General features: G+C 43.4%; 2 protein-coding genes across 2 annotated transcripts in view; one reads left to right on the forward strand and one right to left on the reverse strand.

The window, feature by feature from the left end:
- The window catches only part of acsl3a (acyl-CoA synthetase long chain family member 3a), a 34896-nt gene extending 31669 nt beyond the window's left edge, over positions 1-3227 (reverse strand). Inside the window, exon 1 of the mRNA XM_071919628.2 lies at positions 3090-3227. The gene's annotated coding sequence lies outside the window, so the exon portion shown is untranslated. The remainder of the gene's footprint in view (positions 1-3089) is intronic.
- Positions 3228-8063: 4836 nt separating this feature from the next.
- On the forward strand, positions 8064-18923 carry farsb (phenylalanyl-tRNA synthetase subunit beta). Its single transcript, XM_071919634.2, has 17 exons — positions 8064-8158; positions 8615-8670; positions 8895-9049; positions 9316-9388; positions 9550-9665; positions 9931-10081; positions 10179-10287; positions 10382-10452; positions 10560-10621; positions 11163-11214; positions 11343-11404; positions 12377-12584; positions 12697-12777; positions 12865-12957; positions 13893-14010; positions 14359-14511; positions 18488-18923. The coding sequence occupies exons 1-17, from the start codon at positions 8101-8103 to the stop codon at positions 18637-18639; spliced, it is 1770 nt and encodes a 589-aa protein (XP_071775735.2). The 5' UTR covers positions 8064-8100; the 3' UTR covers positions 18640-18923.
- The last annotated feature ends 162 nt before the right edge of the window (positions 18924-19085 follow it).

Raw genomic sequence — 19085 nt, forward strand, 5'->3', positions numbered from 1 at the left:
CCAATTTTAACAAAAAATATAGGAATAGTATTTAGTTCAAAGAAGTATAAACTGAATCAAGAGGCTTGAAGATGTTCTAGATCTGTTGATGTTTAACTGTATGACGTTGGGGCTAGCCACTATGTCAACAGACTAGGCTATATGATATAGTAGTGGGGAGTGCCATGTGTGCTGTGCCAGGTGCAACCTGTCAGATTAAACAAGGGAAGGGAGATAAGGTGATGCAGTCAAAGAGGGAATGAGGTTGTGTGTCTGCCTATTGCCTTACAACACCATGAGTGCGTACATTTTAGGATGCCCCAGTAGGACTCACACCCCAAACCCTGGCAGTGTGAGTACCACACTCAGGACCACCAGGTGCTTACACACTGGCACTTAAATCTGTGCGTGCGTGCGTGCGTGCATACACAAACACACAATACACACGCACAGACAAACACACACACACAGTGCAGAACATCATTCGCAATCCACCCGTAATTTCTTCATTTAATTTGATCTGCATTATCTGCAGTCCTAATTAGCCACTCACCAACGAGAAGAGACAAGCCTGTTCCCCCAGTGGTTTCAGCCTGGCAGGCTGAGTAACTCAGACACACACTGACAGCGCCGGGGGTTTCCTAATGATCCAACCACGCCTGAACAACCTGACTAACAAGCCCAACTCCACTCTCTTTCATTCTCTCTCTCACTCTCTCGCTCTGCAATAGGTTGTGACCCTAATCATAGAATTTGCACCACAGCGATACACAAGCAAGCATAAACCCAATGTCTTACCTTAAAGAATAACGTAGAGGGGCAGATGCAATATGTCGTTGCTCAATGGAAAGCTTTCTGCAACAAGCAGGAGCTTTGGAAACAGCCTCCGCTCACTGGATTAATTGGGTAATATTCTGACAAGGCCTGCTAAGAGGTGGGGTGAGCAGGCATTTGCCTCTGTGCGTCTATGTGTGTGTGTGTGTGTGTGTGTATGTGTGTGTGTGTGTGTGTTAGAGGGAACCATTGCTTCCTTAAGGGATTGTGTGAATGGGCTCTTTTGTGTGCCGACGTCATCGTGCTTTCACCCACTCAGCTAAGCAGGCAGGCTGAAGTCTTGCAGAAAAGTTCAACATGGCCATTGTGGTGAAACGACACACCAGCACACGACACAGTCCCACTGCCAAGGGTCAGACTGTGTGAGTGTGTGTGTGCGTATGTGTGTGATTGTAAAAAGGGTGTCTGTGGAATGTTTGTGTGTATGGGTGTGTGGGCGCATGATAGCTAGGCACACACTAGCCTAAGTCTAAGTGTATTTACCCATTCCAGATAATGGCGTAATCAAATGCTTGCAAAAGCTCTGAGGAGTCTTAAGCATGATTTCACTGAAAGTGAGAACACAAAACACAATTGGCTGGATTATGTGGATCAGACTGCAGCTTTTTCTTCTGTGCATGGTGACACAAACTATTGGCAGACATGCCAGTCACCAACCTGTTTCTTTGTCCATTATAAGCTCTCTAGGTGTTTCTGACTTGGACTGCTGGTTATATGTGCAGTAGCTAATCCATTCAATAACATGTGCTGCAGCTTACCATGTGTATCTTGGTCACAGGTGGAATAAGGAAGCTAAGGCACAACATTTGTCCTTTTCACCCCTCACTCAACAGCCTACTGAGTTCATAAATATCATCTTTACTTGAGATATCTTTTAGAACACCATAATGACGTAGACTTGTGTCCTCCTTGCTTGCATATTCTGGGAAATATGGCTTAGGGGAGGGAGACAGTGTGTCTGTGTGCTCTCAAATCACATCGGACCATCCTTGCGAGACAATAGCATCTCTGTGTACGTACAGGCGCTCCCTAATGGACCTCCACAATTTGATAACCGTTGCCATGGGCCAATTCACTCCAGCAGTGCAAACAGGCCCTACAATTGGCCAGCATGGGAAGCAGCTTGAGGTTTTGAAAGTTAGAGGAGGACTGTTGAGAGGGGTGTGTTCACTGATTTTAAAAATGAATAAGAATGCATCCTATTTAGCTTGCATTTCTTTATCATAATTGTACAGATTTGTCAGAAAAGCATAGGCAATGTAAAAAAAATGTGTGCTGATAATGGGTTCATCCCGGTTCACCCCCAATCTAAGCTATTCATGTGTACATTGCTCACTGACAGAACTATTGTAACGCCATAAGACAGTTATAAATGATTCATTCCTTATTCCAGTTTCTCACTGAGCACAACACACATACTGCATGGTGAATATCGATTTCATTACTATTCATTAGTGCATAGGCTGGTGTCAAGGTATTAATTTCTCAATAGTGAGCCAGAGACACGCTCCAAACCAAGCGCTCCAAACCAGTGTCAAGCTAGCAGAATGAAAAGATAGCTTCCGGTTACAACTTTCAAAATAAAACCACGTGTTGCAATGTTTTTTTGAGTAATACAAGTACCAGACTAAAAATACAGAAAATATCTACGGAGGAATCTGTATTGTCTTATCCAAAATCTCTTTTCCACAGCATATATTCAGAACCACATAGGCAAGGGTGGAAGTAATAAATTACAATTACTGTAATTACTGTAACTGAGTAGCGTTTTTCAGAACCTGTCTGTGTGAAAATGTCTTTTACTTTGAGTACATTTGAAACAAGCTGCTCAGCTTCACTTCAATTTGACCAATAATTCTACTCAAGTAAAAGTTAAGCAAAGTAACAGTAGGCTACTTAAACTTTTGGTACTTTCTCCACTCCTAATGGTTCCGTTCCTACTGTTAACTACCAAGTCGAGTAGCCTTATGTAATGTAATTTAATAGAAGAGATTAGGCAGATGATCAATTAAGGAGTGAGAGAGATGAGCTCACATTCAAATAAACTGATAACTAATTAGGACTATATATCATCGACGTATTCCACCGTGGGATTACAGAATATATAATTGTTTTTTACAAGTGACAAATAATAGGCTTTTACTTTGAAGGTCAACCCGCCTTACTTCCGGGTGTTTTCCTGTCTATCTGCGAGAGTTTGACGCAGCTGCTGCATCCCGCACATCTGGGCATCCGCTCACATAACAAATGGGCACGTCAACGAAACAAACGCTTACCTCGGGATGTTTCGCCCCCGGTACCCCGGCTACAGCCACGGAGGAACGACGCTGAACGCCGTTTAATTCAGGCACGCTCTGAAACGGCGCTTTGCAGTTGAATTCCCGCAACGGCTCGAATCTGTCCGCTGATATTGCTTTCTGTAATCTGAGCCCGGAAATGACACGCGCGTCGTCACCCTGTGTTATTGCACGAGGAGGAGGGGGGGGCATTCCCTGCTTTTTGATTGGACTCGTCAAGGTGGCGCGTGCTGGGGGCCGGTCCGTTGTGGAAAAGAGGCTCGAGGTTACTGTCGTTCAGAGGGAGCTAGAGCACGCGCCCCCATACACAAACACACACACACACACACGCGCGCGCGCGCGCGCGCGCACTATAGTCTAGTCCCAGCTGCAGGTTGTTTGAGGTGTAAAAGGAGCATAAGCATTGTCATTTCTATCCCTAAGGTCAAGGTAATGAGAATGTTTTAATGGGAAACACTAATGCCCCAGTATAAAAGGTCAGTCAGGTTACAATTCTTGTGAAAGCTGCCTGCAGTATGGTGTAAACGGTTCGTTACATACCAAGATATGAATGTAACCCTTTGTAAATGTCAGATGAACATCACCAACACAACACATCACCTCCTCAGGAGCCAGGCATAGGTTTGCTTACATATCTTTTGCCCCGGATTATATGCACTTAGTTTAATTAGGTATTGCCATAAGCTTATTTCTCAGTGTACCAAAGGACTCTTGGGTCGTTGGGTGGTAGGATTTCATCACATTCTTCCTGCTACTCTGATGACATTACATGGGTTTGGCAACTCTTGCTAAAGAAAGCCACGGTCACTTTCCAAGTACAGTCAATGGATTTGTGTTATTCAATAGATTACCTAGCTGGTAATGTAAAAGCATAATGGTCTTTTCAGTTGCCATGAGAATTCTCCTCAGTCCTTCTCAATTCAATTTAATTCAATTTCAAATGTGTCAACTCTTAAACTTATATTCTTTTTATACCGTATGCTGGCATCATGATGAGTTTGACAACGAAGATAAGATTTACAGTTTGCACTAACCTGGTGGAGGTGTGGGAGTTCACGCTTCAAGACTCCAGTGGCAACAGAGACAAGCACAATGCACGTGATGTCAACCTTTTCTCCACTACACCTCCCATGCAGAGAGAGACGCACAGTTCTTGGTATGATGACACACACACACACACACACACACCCCTGAACTTGTGACCCAGCATCTGACCCATTTGGTACAGCTGGCTATCAGAGCACTTGCGTTTTTTTTTTCTTACACAGATATTTCACAAGAAAATCCCTGACATCAGGCACTACACTGAAAGTTTCAATTCCTTCTGCTTCAGACGTTCCTCTTCTTTGACACACACACACACACACACACACACACACACACACACACACACACACACACACACACACACACGTAGTTGTTGAGGGCGGGGAATACACTTGTCTGGCAACCTTCTGGTTACAAGCCCGGCCGTATGGCAGTATGATGATGACATGATATTATCTGGGGGGATTTGAGGAAAGAGGAATAAAGTTGAGTATTATCTGATGTACAATATGTCATGCAATATGATTACTGATTATATTTATTTTTTCTCTCTTTTTCTTTGTGTGTTGTTAGACTCCAAACAAACTGGAGTGGGTCTGAACGTGCACGTGTGTGTGTGTGTGTGTGTGTGTGTGTGTGTGTGTGTGTGTGTGTGTGTGTGCACGTGTGTGTGAGTCAGTGAGAGTGCCACTGACAGCCTGATGATGACTCACTGATCCACTCTCTCATGCATCGGCTGAGTGAAATATCAAGGGGACAGAAAGACAAGCAGACTGACAGATTCACCGGCTGCCCGCTATGAGAAAAATGAAATGTAGTGAAATGGGGCTTGCTGCTCTCCTCCCTCTCATCAGAGTTATGCTAATTATTAATTCCCACCACTCCTTCAGCAAATTACTGATGGGAGAATATGCTTAATCCACCATCTAAATGTATCTGTCATTGGTTTTAACCACTAAACACCCAGTCAGATGACTCGGGCACATTCTTTCAAATCTATAATCTGAACACCATCTGTTATGCTCAGTAGTCATGTGCAGAAATCATGAGGGATTTTCTCTTATAAGGCCATGCATGGTGTTACTTCTGTATTTTTATTTTGAAAGTGGGGGAAAAAAAGGTTTTGAAAGTGAAAAAAACTCTTTTCTTTCAACCTTTTCATTTCTCTTTCAAATTAGAGACGCAAAAGCACCTCCATAGACATGTAGCTGCTTCCTATGTTCACATGGCCATATGGGCAAATGATTCAAGATGCACTCATTCACACATTGTCAAATTCATAAGTCTGGAGCATGTGCTGTAACAGACATTTGATGATTTACATATGAATAAAACTGAAATACAGTTTATTATAAATGATGGCCTCTATGGGAAGCTATCATAAGAGTCATTTGATTAACAATAAAACTAAACACTACAGCTTTTGATTGTTTTTACTGTTACATTCCCTCTAATATTATGTTGCTGCAACTTTAACAACATCCAGAGGCACAGAAGGGGGCTTATCATTCTCAAATAGGCTAGGGCCACTGAGCCACATTGAGTATAATACTTCTCCCTCATGGAAATACATACTGTACGCACACACACACACACACACACACACACACACACACACACACACACACACACACACACACTAATGCTGTATGTCTACATCAATTAAGTTGCCATACACATTAAGATACTTACTGAATATCACCACAAGTGTATTGTTTTTGATATTGCTTTTAACTGATATCTTACATATATAATCCACTCTCGCTTCCTTAACAGTCAATCAATCTGCTGATGAATTTTCATGTTTTCACTGCATTGGGTAACAGAAAACCTCCACTTCCTCTGAACATATGACTTGGTTAATAGTTCTAACAGTCTTTGCTTATCAGCCTTGAATATCATTGGCAGTCTGTTCCTGTTGTCAGTTCATCTCCTTATGACCGAAAACACCCACAACCTGAAATGTGAATGTAGAAGGACTTAGTGTATATGGAAAAACACCAAACTTGTCGGCCACCTCATATTTTTAAAGGAGCTTTTGATTTCATATAATTAAAAAGTTAATGAGGTGACAGTTGCTCTCTGATTAGTTATCATTTTTTATCATTTGTTGTTGACAAGACAAATGTCAACAACAAGACAAATATCCCATGGGTCCAGATCACACCTCAGTGTGCAGGAGGGGACATGACAGAGCGGAAAATCACATTCAGTCGGGGTTCTGAACACTGTATGCTCTAGAGTATGATTTCCAAGTAGTTTGCTTTACACTAAATCAACAATTCACAATGAAACCTTTTAAGCACTGCATATCATAGTACATGGCCTATCCAGTATAGATAGGCTATATGTTGAAAGATAAGTATACAGATACAGTATAATAAAATGTATCAATGAGCTGTTGGGAAGGCTGAATATTTTTGCCACTTGGCATTGTTGATGTGGACCACTGACCTGTATAATATTGCTTTGGCCTGTATTTGAGCTATTTATATACGGCTATACTAGAAGACTGTGCTTGTACTGGGCAGCGAATCCTAAATTTAAATGTGTGTATCTGTTTGAATGTGAAGCAGATTGTTCCATGCTCCCTGGATTAATTAAGGTTAAGTCAGCCATACATATAATAGGCTCATTGGTCTTGATTTGCAACTATTAGGGCCTGAAAGCACAATTTTAAACCTTGGCCTACATCTATTTCACTTGCCTAATTTTCACAAACTATAACAAACTATACTAATTCTATAATAAAAGTTAGAAGGCATAAAACTATCACAGCAAAACAACAAGTCCCTATACAAATAGTATGGGAACATTATAATGATACCATAACAGATGAAACAACAACAACAACAACAACAACAACAACAACAACAACAACAACAACAACAATATCATAAAGTATGATAAGGTCACTATCACCTTTATAAATCCCTATAGAATATATAGGGATTTAGGGACATAGGGATTTATAGGAATATTATAGTGGTTTTTGTTAAGGGTGAACTATGATTTACAACCTGGCTGAACACACACACACACACACACACACACACACACACACACACACACACACACACTGATAAGAACTCAAAACTGTGTAGGCCTGAAGTGACAACTTTAGGTAGAACATACTGGTCTGAGGAAACCATGAGGTACTAATAGGGATGCCTACCTTGATAATAAACTACTTTTGGTTAGAAAGTGAAAGGCAGTGGAAGCCTCAGATGTGCTTTCTGGCAGGCTGGATTCTGTAGGTTCAAGACTCTGGCTCCCTCATGTGGTTCAATCTGTGGAAGAACAATAGAAAAAGTCCCATATTATACGTTTTTGTACCTCATACCAATGGGCCACTAAGTGCTTTATTGTTTAAAAAAAAACAAAAACCCAGCATGAACAGGAAACTGAATAAAGAAAACAACTGCAAATACTATCTGCATATATTTATACTATGACATATTCTGAGAGTCAGAGACGAGCAGTATTTTAATTAAATGCATCTGAAATATGTATTCAATTTATTTTGCATCTTTTGTAGTTTGTTTAAAAAGTTAAAAAGTACCAAAATAAATGTCATTTGTGTGAAGAGACTTGATAGTAGTACTGTATTTTATGTAAGATTGTTTGAAATAAATATCGAGTACATGTCGGATGTCACTTTGGTTTGAGTTTTTATTTTGGTCATTTTTTGGTTGGAACTGTTTTAATTTTGGATGTTATGGTTTGATATCTTTTTTCTTTGTGGGTGTCATTTTTAAACCACCAACAGGGATGGAATTTTAATCGTTACATTTGTGGATACAGTGTTTCCAAAGTAAGTCGTAGTATTGAACGCAATACTGACAGGAGGCTGGTTTTCAGTCAGGCACTCTCTAGACAGCTACAGCCGGCTCGTAGGGTCCTTTTCCACAGGGCTGAGGAGGATTAGCACCTAACAGCCAACATGCCGACTGTCGGTGTCAAAAGGGATCTTCTCTTCCAAGCTTTGGGCAGAACATACAGTGAGTCATTCTTACTACATGTTCAATTAAGGGACGTACTGTCTGTTTCGGTAACGAGCGTCCTTTTGACGCTGGAAAATAAACCGAGAACTGTCTAAGCTCGTTAGCATGCCAGTTAGCAACGTAGCAGCTGTTCATGAATGGAGCGGCTACCGAGTTAGCTTTGCCACTGCTGTCTTGTTAAATAAATACAGCCACGTATTTCATGGCAGTACTGACTAAATATTAGATATTCATTTAGTTGCTACTGCATTCCGCGCTGTTGTGATTAGAATTATTCGTAGTGTACAACTTTCTTTGACACTGACATCTCCGCGTTAGATTTCAACGTGATTGCATCATTTCCTGGCTCCTGTCATTTAAACTTGGATAGATGACTGATCAGAAACTGTAGTGGGTGCTTGGTAGGTACAGTATATGACTTGTTTTAATTATGACTTTCTGCCTTTATTCTAGCCGATGAGGAGTTTGACGAGCTGTGTTTTGAGTTTGGGCTGGAGCTGGATGAGATTGTAAGTAAAGTGACTCCACAAGAGATGAAGCCAGTCTATTGATCCTATTGAGTGTCGTGTTTTCATGATTGCAAGTAATAAAGTGGTTGACAATGTCACAGTGACCACAGTGCACCCATGAATTCCAAATCTGTGCTGATCAGCCACCATAGACAATAATGTGAAAAATAGCTACTGTACTACGACATATAAGCAGTGGCCCCTCTGCTCTGACCCCCATGCAGACCTCAGAGAAGGAGATAATCAGTCGTGAGCAAGGCGACTCCAAGGCATCTGGAGCGTCTGACGTCATCCTGTACAAGATCGATGTGCCGGCCAACCGCTATGACCTGCTGTGTCTGGAGGGGCTGGTCCGGGGACTGCAGGTCTTCAAGAACAAGTGAGTGGGACGCTGTGTGTTGGCATGGGAAGACTATGTGATGAACACTAAACCCCTGGACATATTCAGGAAGAAACATCATTTCAGTTTAAATTAATGACTATGTATTAACAGCGTTAGTTAAAGCATTCTTGTGGGTGAGGGCATGTGTTTTGTTCCTGGTTGTGTCAAAGAAGGTGTATAGACACAAGTTCATTCTCCATATTGGGTTTGGTGCATGTATAATTGCTCTAGTGTTGCTGTACTGACTGCATTTGTGTACTCAGGATGGAGGCCCCTCGCTACAGGCGTGTCAGCCCAGCCAGCGGAGAGCCTCAGAGGCTGATCATCACTAAGGAGGTGGGTGGAAACATGGCCTTGGGGATCAACTGGAAGATCCTACTGGAGATCAAATCGTTTACCGTAAACTGAAGCTAACCTCAGGTGTCACCGTCTTGTCCATTGGTCAGAATTTGGCTATAGTCTATGGATAACTGTGTGTCCTGTGTGTGCCTGTGCAGACGGCGGCGGTGCGACCCCACGCTGTGGCGGCGGTGTTGAGGAACATCACCCTCACCCAGGAGCGCTACGACAGCTTCATCGAGCTGCAGGAGAAGCTCCACCAGAACGTCTGCAGGTCAGATCAGCCGCTGCCTTAACCTCACTCGCTTATTTTGTTAACTGTATCATTGTGGCTGCAATGCTGGATGATGTCACCTTCATGTAGGTGATGGCAACTGCAGGAGAAGTGGTTAGTATGACTTGTTTAATGTGTTGGTTTAGCCTGTTTCAGGTAGATGTGGAAGAAAGAAATATGTGCATTTGACTGCTGTTTGTGCGTGTGTGATTAATGAGTCACTGTCGTTTTAATATTATTCCACCATTAACCGATGTATCTGCAGGAAGAGGTCCCTGGTGGCCATCGGGACCCATGACCTGGACACCATCTCAGGCCCTTTCACGTACACGGCCAAGCCTCCTGGAGACATCTGCTTCAAACCCCTCAACCAGACCAAAGAGTACACCGCCACCCAGCTCATGAGCCTCTACAAGGTGAGCAGCTAATTGGCTGGACAGCAGTCAGATGAACAGTTATGTACTGCTATAGCTTGTCCACACTAACCCAATGCTGTGCTCCTGATCCCTACAGACCGACAGCCACTTGAGGCACTACCTTCACATTATTGAAGACAAGCCAGCGTACCCCATCATCTACGACAGCAACGGCGTTGTCCTGTCCATGCCTCCCATCATCAATGGTGAGTGCTGTGGTTTTTATGTTTCCCTCTTCACCTCTGACCAAATGGATTCTGATTTGTAATTTTTTAACAAACACTTATTTCTGTCTTCCAGGGGACCATTCAAAAATCTCCCTAAAGACAAAGAACGTCTTCATTGAGTGCACGGCCACAGACGTAACCAAGGTACGACTAAGAGGAGAACAGGGAAATGAGAACTGCGTGAATAACATGAAGCCTCCAGTCACTGTTATTGGTGAAAACTGACTTAAATCTGACCATGTTCCCTCCAGGCAAAGATCGTACTGGACATGATGGTGACCATGTTCAGCGAGTACTGTTCACAGCCTTTCACGTGAGTCCAATATCTGGCTTCTCATCTGTGTATTGATGTATTGAATTAGAAAGGCCGAATGGAAACAGCCTGTTGGTTTTCGATGATGAATAGCAATGGGAATGCATTTGTTCAATCAATAAATAACAATGAAGGCTTGGTTCAGTCTCATTCCACAACAGTTCAAATGTGTTTTTGGACTTGACTAATGTTCTGTATGGACATTAGTTTGCGCAGTAGAATCTTGCCAAGTGCATTTCTTTGTATTTGTCCTCAGACAGTATGAAATATGGCCAACACTAGCCGACTCTGAAGAACAATAACAACTTGCCCAATACTTGAAAGCCTCTTTCCATTTTTCTTGTGGATGTGTTTTCTGTAGTAGCTCTGTTCTTTTGTTCAGGAGGCTGATTTATTTTCTTCAATCCAGCTGATGGAATGCACCTGATTCACGTTGCTTTTTTTTGCAAAACTTCTCTTAATGGTTAGATGGAAGCACAGCTATTGTGAGGATAACATTTTCTATATTCTGTCTCATCTCCCCTCTTTATTTCTCCTTCAGGGTGGAGGAGGCTGAGGTGGTGTACCCAGACGGCAGGACCTGCGTATACCCGGTACTGCATACATTCCCACTACAACCAGCTTGTAGCAGGTCCTATGTAGTTTACTGTGAGATGTATTCCTCCTAGGTTTGTCTAATTTATGTCATTTCCCTGTTCCCTGTTCCCTGTACTGACTGTAGGAGCTGGCTTACAGGAAGGAGAGGCTGTCCAGTGACTTCATCAACCGCCAAGTTGGCATCAGGTGAGCCATCTGAGCCGACTCAGTAACAACTGAAACATTGTACAAAATGTATTTTACTATGGGGTGACTGCTGTGTGGGCATCGGTCCACTTAATTATCTTTTATTAACCCAGGGAACATTTTCAGCAACACCCTACTTCACACTCCCACAGTTTCACACCTTCACACCTTCACACCTGGGGTTGTAAATGGGGGACTAATCAGGAACACTACCTTGGCACTCAAACTATACACTATGCATGTAGAAAAGAAAGAAAATACTCCATCTGAAGCACCTTAGTGGGCATTGACTGGGAATACAACGCACATCACACATTCTGTCACATTTGTTACATAATGCATATACAGTATGTTCATATATTTAGAATTTTCCATTTATTTTCATACTGCATGGATTTCATATTTTTGGTATATTTGCGTATTGTACATAGTTTTCATCAATTTTTTCCCCGTGCATCTACTGTTATTTTGCGTGCCGTCATACATTCTATATTTCATATATTTTCATTTCAGTCATATATTTCATACTGTATTCATACTGTGTCGGTTGCGTTGTGTTTAATGACACCTCATTTTCATATTCTTTGCATATGTATTCTGTTTTTCTTTGCTGTATCCTATTACTATTTGCTGCTGCAACAACCCAATTTCCTATATTTTGTTATGCTAGGCTTTCCTGTCTGAAGAGCACAAAGGCTCGAAACGTCACAAGATAGCCAGTATTTGGTAAATAAATGTATAAATGGGAGTAGTGCAGTGTGCGGACTCTACTTTTTATTTTTCACATGCGAAGCTTTCCAAACACGAGTAACTGCTGGCTATCAAATGTCAACATCCACCTCTTTATACCTATAAAACTAAAGCAGTGAACAGAGTTTGAGTAAACCGCTCCGAACATGCTTGGTGTGAACGCGCCCTAAGAAACATTCTGAATCCAACCTGATGACTGGCCGTCCCCTCACTCCTCCCCAGTGAGTCGACGGAGCGCATCGCCCAGCTGCTGACCAGGATGTGCCTGCTGTCCCAGCCCACGGGCGCCGGCGACGAGATCGAGGTGGAGATCCCTCCCACTCGCTCGGACGTCATCCACGCCTGCGACATCATGGAGGACGCCGCCATGGCCTACGGTTTCAACAACATCACCCGCACCACGCCACGCACCTACACCGTAGCCAATCAGGTACCTGGATTACCCTCTGCGTGTTTGTAATTGATGTGCATGTACCCAAATACCAATGTAAGTCATCTAAAAGTGGTGTGTGTTCTTATGTATTTCCTTTATATGTTCATAGTTCCCACTGAATAAGCTGACAGAGCTGTTGAGACAAGACCTGGCCGCCGCTGGATTCACAGAGGCCCTCAACTTCGCCCTGGTGAGAAAAGAAACACAGACACACACACAAACACTCTTTTCCTCTCTGAAGTGCTGATAGTCATTTGTCCCCTCTCTCTTCCCCTAGTGTTCTCAAGAGGACATAGCAGACAGGCTGGGGAAGAAGCTCTCCGAAACCAGGGCCGTCCACATCTCCAACCCCAAGACCGCCGAGTTCCAGGTAACTTAGAGTATACAGCGATTCCCCCAAATAAACCTCTATGTAATGATTCGTTATAATAGATGTAGACCCTGGGATACTGATTGAAACTAGAAAATAGCTGTTCAGTGGCTCCAAAAACCATAAAATGTCCATCACATTTCTCCAAACAGCTTGTAAGTAGAAGATAATGAGGTAAATATTGGACGTTTGGACCCACAGTGCAGTCGTTTGGCTACAAAACACAGATTATATTGCACAAGCTGTTTGGAGAAATTTGAAAAAAAGTTGGCAGTTAACAGTAGTTTGAGAGAAGGCTGAGATTGAACTATGGCGCTGTGGGTTTGGTTTTCGTACGAACTGCAATAGAGTTTCGATTAACATGGGGTTCAGTTAATGACTGAATTTTCATTTTGGGGTGAACTATTCCTGTACATCGGCTCACTTTGCTCCGAAAGGTTATTTTCTGGATTTTCTGGACACTGTGTGTGTTTAGTGGAGAGTTGAAATATTTTCTTAAAACAAGTGAAAAAAATTGCCAGTGGGCAGATTTTTCTTTCCAATTTCACTCTTTCCAATTTCACTATTGAAGCAAATCAATTTGCTTCAATAGTTTCTTTGAGATAAGTGTCATTATCTTGATAGTAGTAGAGTGATCTGCTTTATTCTGCCTTGTTTTAAGATGTTGACACTGAAGAACATTTCAAAAGCTGCAGATGAAGTTTTAAGAAAAAGGGGAAAAAAGACTAAATTACTTGATAAAATGGACATTTTTTTGCAGCAGTGTTTTTCATTTTGAAAGGCCGCTTATACTTTAAATGGCAAGCACAGAAAAAAAGTCCTGGGGGCTCCCATTTAATCATAACTTGGTAGGTAGGGCTGTTTCCATAAGAGGGCGCTCTGCCTCTCTGACTGACTGTCATGTTTCCAACATCACTGCTGTTTTCCTCCACCAGGTGGCGCGCACCACCCTGCTGCCTGGCCTGCTGAAAACAGTAGCAGCCAACAGGAAGATGCCCCTTCCCCTGAAACTGTTTGAGATATCTGACGTGGTGCTGAAGGATGAGACCAAAGGTGTGTGTGTGTGTGTGCATTATAAAGTGACAGTCCGTTTGACTTGCTTATCACATACACACAGTGGCCAACTCACCCTTTAAATTGAGGTTTGATAAGGGTTTTTGAAGCCCAATTCCCGTATCAATATTTGTGCATTAAAGCTGCCAATAGTTAATATTTTATGCCACAATTCAGTATCTTTAAATTAGGGTTAAGTATTCAGTGTTTTTATTCTCATCAGGGAGGAAAAGCCTTTGAAACAGCATTTAGACCATGGGATACTAAAACACTCTGTTTAAACACACTGTTGAAATCCAGGATAATACTACTACTAATAATAAATAATATTTATTATTATACATCCAGACGTAGGAGCGAGGAACAGCCGGCGTCTCTGTGCCGTCTACTATAACAAGAGCCCGGGCTTCGAGGTGATCCACGGCCTGCTGGACCGAGCCATGCAGCTGCTGGAGGTGAAGCCGGCCCGGGGAGAGGGCTACCACATCCAGGCTGCAGACGGTGAGACGCCTGGGGGGGGGGATGGGAACCAGCACCCGGGGATATGGGAATGTAGTATTTAAAGTGCTGTGTTGGTAAATTCCTTCTAAGGCTGGATTTATACAGGAAAAGGGAAATCCCAGAGCCCCTCTGTGATTCAAATCATGTTTATTTCCTCGCTACGCTGGTGAAGAACAAGAAACGAATTTGGGTCGCGTGAGGTTAAAAGGCAGATTTCGTTGTGATTATGTAAATCCAGCCTATGATTAGGAGTGACTATGCAGCGTTGGGCTTGTTACAACAGGTTTCCACTGGTCATGGAAGTTGTGGATATCATGGAGTTTTGAGAGGCGTATTCCAGACAGGAAAGTCAGGGAATTTGATGAATTCTCTGGGGAAGTCAGGGTGTATCAGGGAATTTTACAATTGGGTCACGTGACTATACCAGAATGTGTTTTACAGCTTGGTTCACAAAGTCATTGCAGTCGATGGTTTTCAGTCCATCTGTAGCGGAAACCAGGCTGTTCACCCCTTTAGAAAAATAACATGAACCAGGAAGGAGGAACATTTTTTAAGGTCATGGAAGCGCTCAGGTTAGTCATGGAAAGTCATGGAATTTTACCTCAGGCCATGGTGTGAACCCTGCTCGTCACACTACTCCGTATATTAGTTTTCTGTTACACCAAAGTTGTTGATTGCATCTTCTTACCTTCAAAAATCAGGATAATTCGGTTCCCTCTTCTGTGAATGACCACGGAAACCAAACATTGTTTATGTCCAATATTCTTGTCATCCTTTCGCTGGATAAAATCTGCGAATGCTTCCACCCAGAGAGTCAACTTTTCTGCCATTTGTCATCTAGTTTAATGAGAGAGGATGAGGGGCTGTGAGCCAGAGCTCATTCCAGACCACTTTGCTGTGTTGCGCGTCTCTACTCTAATGATGAAATATATCTGAGTAAGAGTGCAAATTTTCAAAAAAGTTTTCTCTCTCAAGTCATCATGAATGAGATGGCTAGGTCAGTGTTCTTGCATCAGCACTCCAAACCTCAAAAGCTTTTGAAGAGTCTTTTTTTTTTTTTCACATCGATCTAGAACACATCGATCTAGAACACATCGATCCTGTAAACTGTATCATAAATCACGACTATATAGGAAAATGACATTAACCAGTGGTGACATGTGACAGGCACAGTTGGCTGTATGACTGTTAGGTTTCATATTTCTTATGAGGCCTTATGATCCAATGCTTTGAGATCAGCAGTCAGGCTTGAGGGACAGAAGTACCACACAAGCAAATTTTGGACAAATTTTGGCTCTCATTTTCCTAAAGTAGCTCTCATAAATCATTTGGGTTTTGGATTCCTTGCTCCATCCTTCCTCTCTCCATCCTTTCTTTCTCTCGTTCTCTCACTCCATCCCCCCCCCCTTCCCTTCTCCCCTTGGCTCGCTCGTTCCAAGGTCACACCACAGGATATCTCCATGGCTCTGCTGGCCCATTCAGACAGCAGGCAAATCAATGGGCTCAGGTATCACTGAATGAGGGAGATGAAGAGAGGCAGAAAGGGGAAAGGAATAAGACAGAGGGAGATGGAGAAGAGGGGCAAAGAGAGAGAGAGAGAGAGAGAGAATGCAAAAAGAGAGGGATGACAGGAGAGTGGCCGATGGAAAAGCAGTGGTCGGAGGCGTGGGCGAGGAGGGGTGCGGGAGCGTGTGATGTCTGCAGTGTGGGAGAGCGCACGGGAGTCACGTCACCCGCTGCAGTGCCGTGCAGCGAGACAGACTGGCACATACAACACCCACCCACGGGTGCTCGCACTGCCCATCTGACACACACACGCACAAGCACACACACAGGGAACTAAAATGGTTTCGCTCTCACAGTGCGCACTAATGCGCAAGTGTGCTGGACTCACACACTCTGTCTCTCTCCTATGCTATTTTTTTTCCACTCTTCATGCACCATTAGTCTAACACCCCCCCCCCCCCACACACACACACACACATATGTCAGCGTGTCCTTAACCCATTACAAGGTCATGACCCCATCTCAGAGCTCACCTGACACACACACTCACCCACCTCTGTCCATCAGCGGGGTGGGATGGCACTATTAACCCCCTCCCACACACACACACACACACACACACACCGCTACTAGCCAAGCCAAAGTCCACCACCACTCCCAGCTAGGCTGAGAGCGATTGGCTGAGATGCCCGCAGTGGGAATACATGTCAGCTGGGTTTCCTCCACTCAAAGGGGAAGTGGGGGGAGGAATATGGAGTCAGGGGCTCAGAAGTGGAGGAAGAAACCACTTAAGAAGCAGATGCCCACGTTTCACTTAACAACTGTGTCCAATGCAGGGTCCTGGCCCATACACCCACCGTGAGGGGAGACACTCTGCTCATCCTGACTCCTCTCTGTTCAGTTAGTGACCTTGAGACCTTGAGGGTTCGGCCTACATGGAGTTCTGAGAGCCAGTACAGATGTTATGGATGTGGACCTGCCGATTGCCGATATTCAAATATGCTTAAATTTGATCATTTATAGGTCAAATATTTCCAAAAAGATTAAGTGTTTTCCCGTAGAATCTTATTCTTGTCAGGGTGGAAAAGCCTCTGAAACAGCATTTAGACCATCATGGGGAAACTAAAACGCTCCATTGAAAGCCAGAGTAATGAAATTATTCTTGATGGGCTGGCTGCTCATTAAGGCAGGGTGAGGCAGGCTTTTTGACACCCCTGAAGCTGTTAAGTCATTCTGTGATTTCTCTTCCCAGCCATTTAATAATAAAACATTCGCTAGCTGTGGTCAAGGAGGAACGTCCATCATATCGGAGGTCGACGACACTGACTGGCTGATTTCCAGGTCTTAATAAAAGGCCAGTATCAGCCGGTGATACTGGCAAACTGATACATCGGTCTAACTCCACTTCTTGCTGAGAGCTTCGCTGAAAGTTAGAGCAGAGTGGGTGGAAGTGGCTTGGCTCAAGTGTAGGATTTTCATTGACTGATTGGTTATTTAAGATGTACCAGAGCTATTTATATGGTTGCCATGGCACCCTGCTCAGGGTACAAGTACATGACGTGTGCGTCCACGCAAACACACTCCAGCGTTTTAATACGCTTAATAGACGCAACGCAGGCAAATGAAGCAAATGGTAAAAAGTCCCTAATGTAGTTGCCTGAGCGCACACACACACACACACACACACACACACACACACACACACACACACACACGTACGTTCCCAAGCACAGCCCATGTATTTTGTAAGCCTTCATCCATAGTGATGAGTGAACATCTAAGCAGTGGGCTCTGGAACCCATTAGCCAGGCAGCGTGGGAAGGAGCAGTGCACCATGGGAAGATGCCATGTCTGTGTGTGGAGCTGTCGCCATAGCAACCCTGTATCTCGTTAAAGTCTCTGACCAGTCTGTCTGCATGTTTGTGAGCAAAGTGAGCAAATGCCTCTCAGATTGACAAGGGTGTTTTCATCTCACTGGCTATTGAGGCTTTTTATTCAATCTGGACTGTGAAGAATTTGTCTCAACGACCTCCTTGACACCTGGCATTGACATGCATACAGTGTGATGGGATCAGTTGTGCTACTCTGTTGCTTAATACAATAATGATCCAACCTATAGCCGGTTCATGAAAGCTTTTACATTTGCTGTTCAAAAAATTGTCAGGATAGTCACAGATGGGGAACAAGTGAGACGAGGTGTTTACCGTCACTGTTAAATAACGTAAATATTACAAAAGGGAGTGGCAAAGGAAAGAGAAATCTGTTTTCAGTGTGCATTCCAGACATGTATTTTAATGCCAGGTGTAAATGTAATCCAGCTAAATCATATCTGGACACAATCCGGATGCGAAATTAATATCAGCGCCAGTTGGAATGGAGGCCTAATCCATTTGGTACATTGTCCCCGTACCAAAACCACAGAGTACAGTTTTTTTTCCTAATATTTTTCCCTTTTTTCCTTTTCTCTCAGATTCCACCTTTTTCCCCGGTCGCTGCGCAGAGATCTTTGTGTGTGGGAAGAGCGTAGGACGCCTCGGGGTCCTCCACCCGGACGTCATCAACCGCTTCGAGCTGACCATGCCCTGCTCCGCCCTGGAGATCGACATCGAACCCTTCCTGTGATTTCACATTCCTAAACCCCTACTCATAAAACGCACAGCAGTTGTAGTCTCAGCCCAGATCAGTGCAGTACAGGAATAATTGAGAAAAAAATTGAAATTCATGTTTAAAAGACACTTTTTATAGATCACAAATTGACATTTGAGAGGGTATTTGGCTTATCTGTTCAGCATGGGAAAAGTGATGGACTGCCTGGTGCAGCATCATAATGTGGAGCGCCAGTGTTTTATATCAGTGATGTGGCTGTTTTTCCAAAAGTCAGAAGAATTAAAATGAACAAGAATCCATTGTGCCTTGAGTTTGTGGTGTGATTGGTGTGCATGTGTGTGTGGGCATGTGCATGCATGTCTGTCCTTAATTTAGGTTATTTGTGCCTGGGGGTTAGCGCATGGTAATTAAGCTCAGTGACTCATTACCTGTTGCTTTGTTGCCTTGGTTCTTCCAGTGGC

Source organism: Centroberyx gerrardi, chromosome 6 (genome assembly GCF_048128805.1).
Source record: "Centroberyx gerrardi isolate f3 chromosome 6, fCenGer3.hap1.cur.20231027, whole genome shotgun sequence".
In the NCBI taxonomy this organism is placed as follows: domain Eukaryota; kingdom Metazoa; phylum Chordata; class Actinopteri; order Beryciformes; family Berycidae; genus Centroberyx; species Centroberyx gerrardi.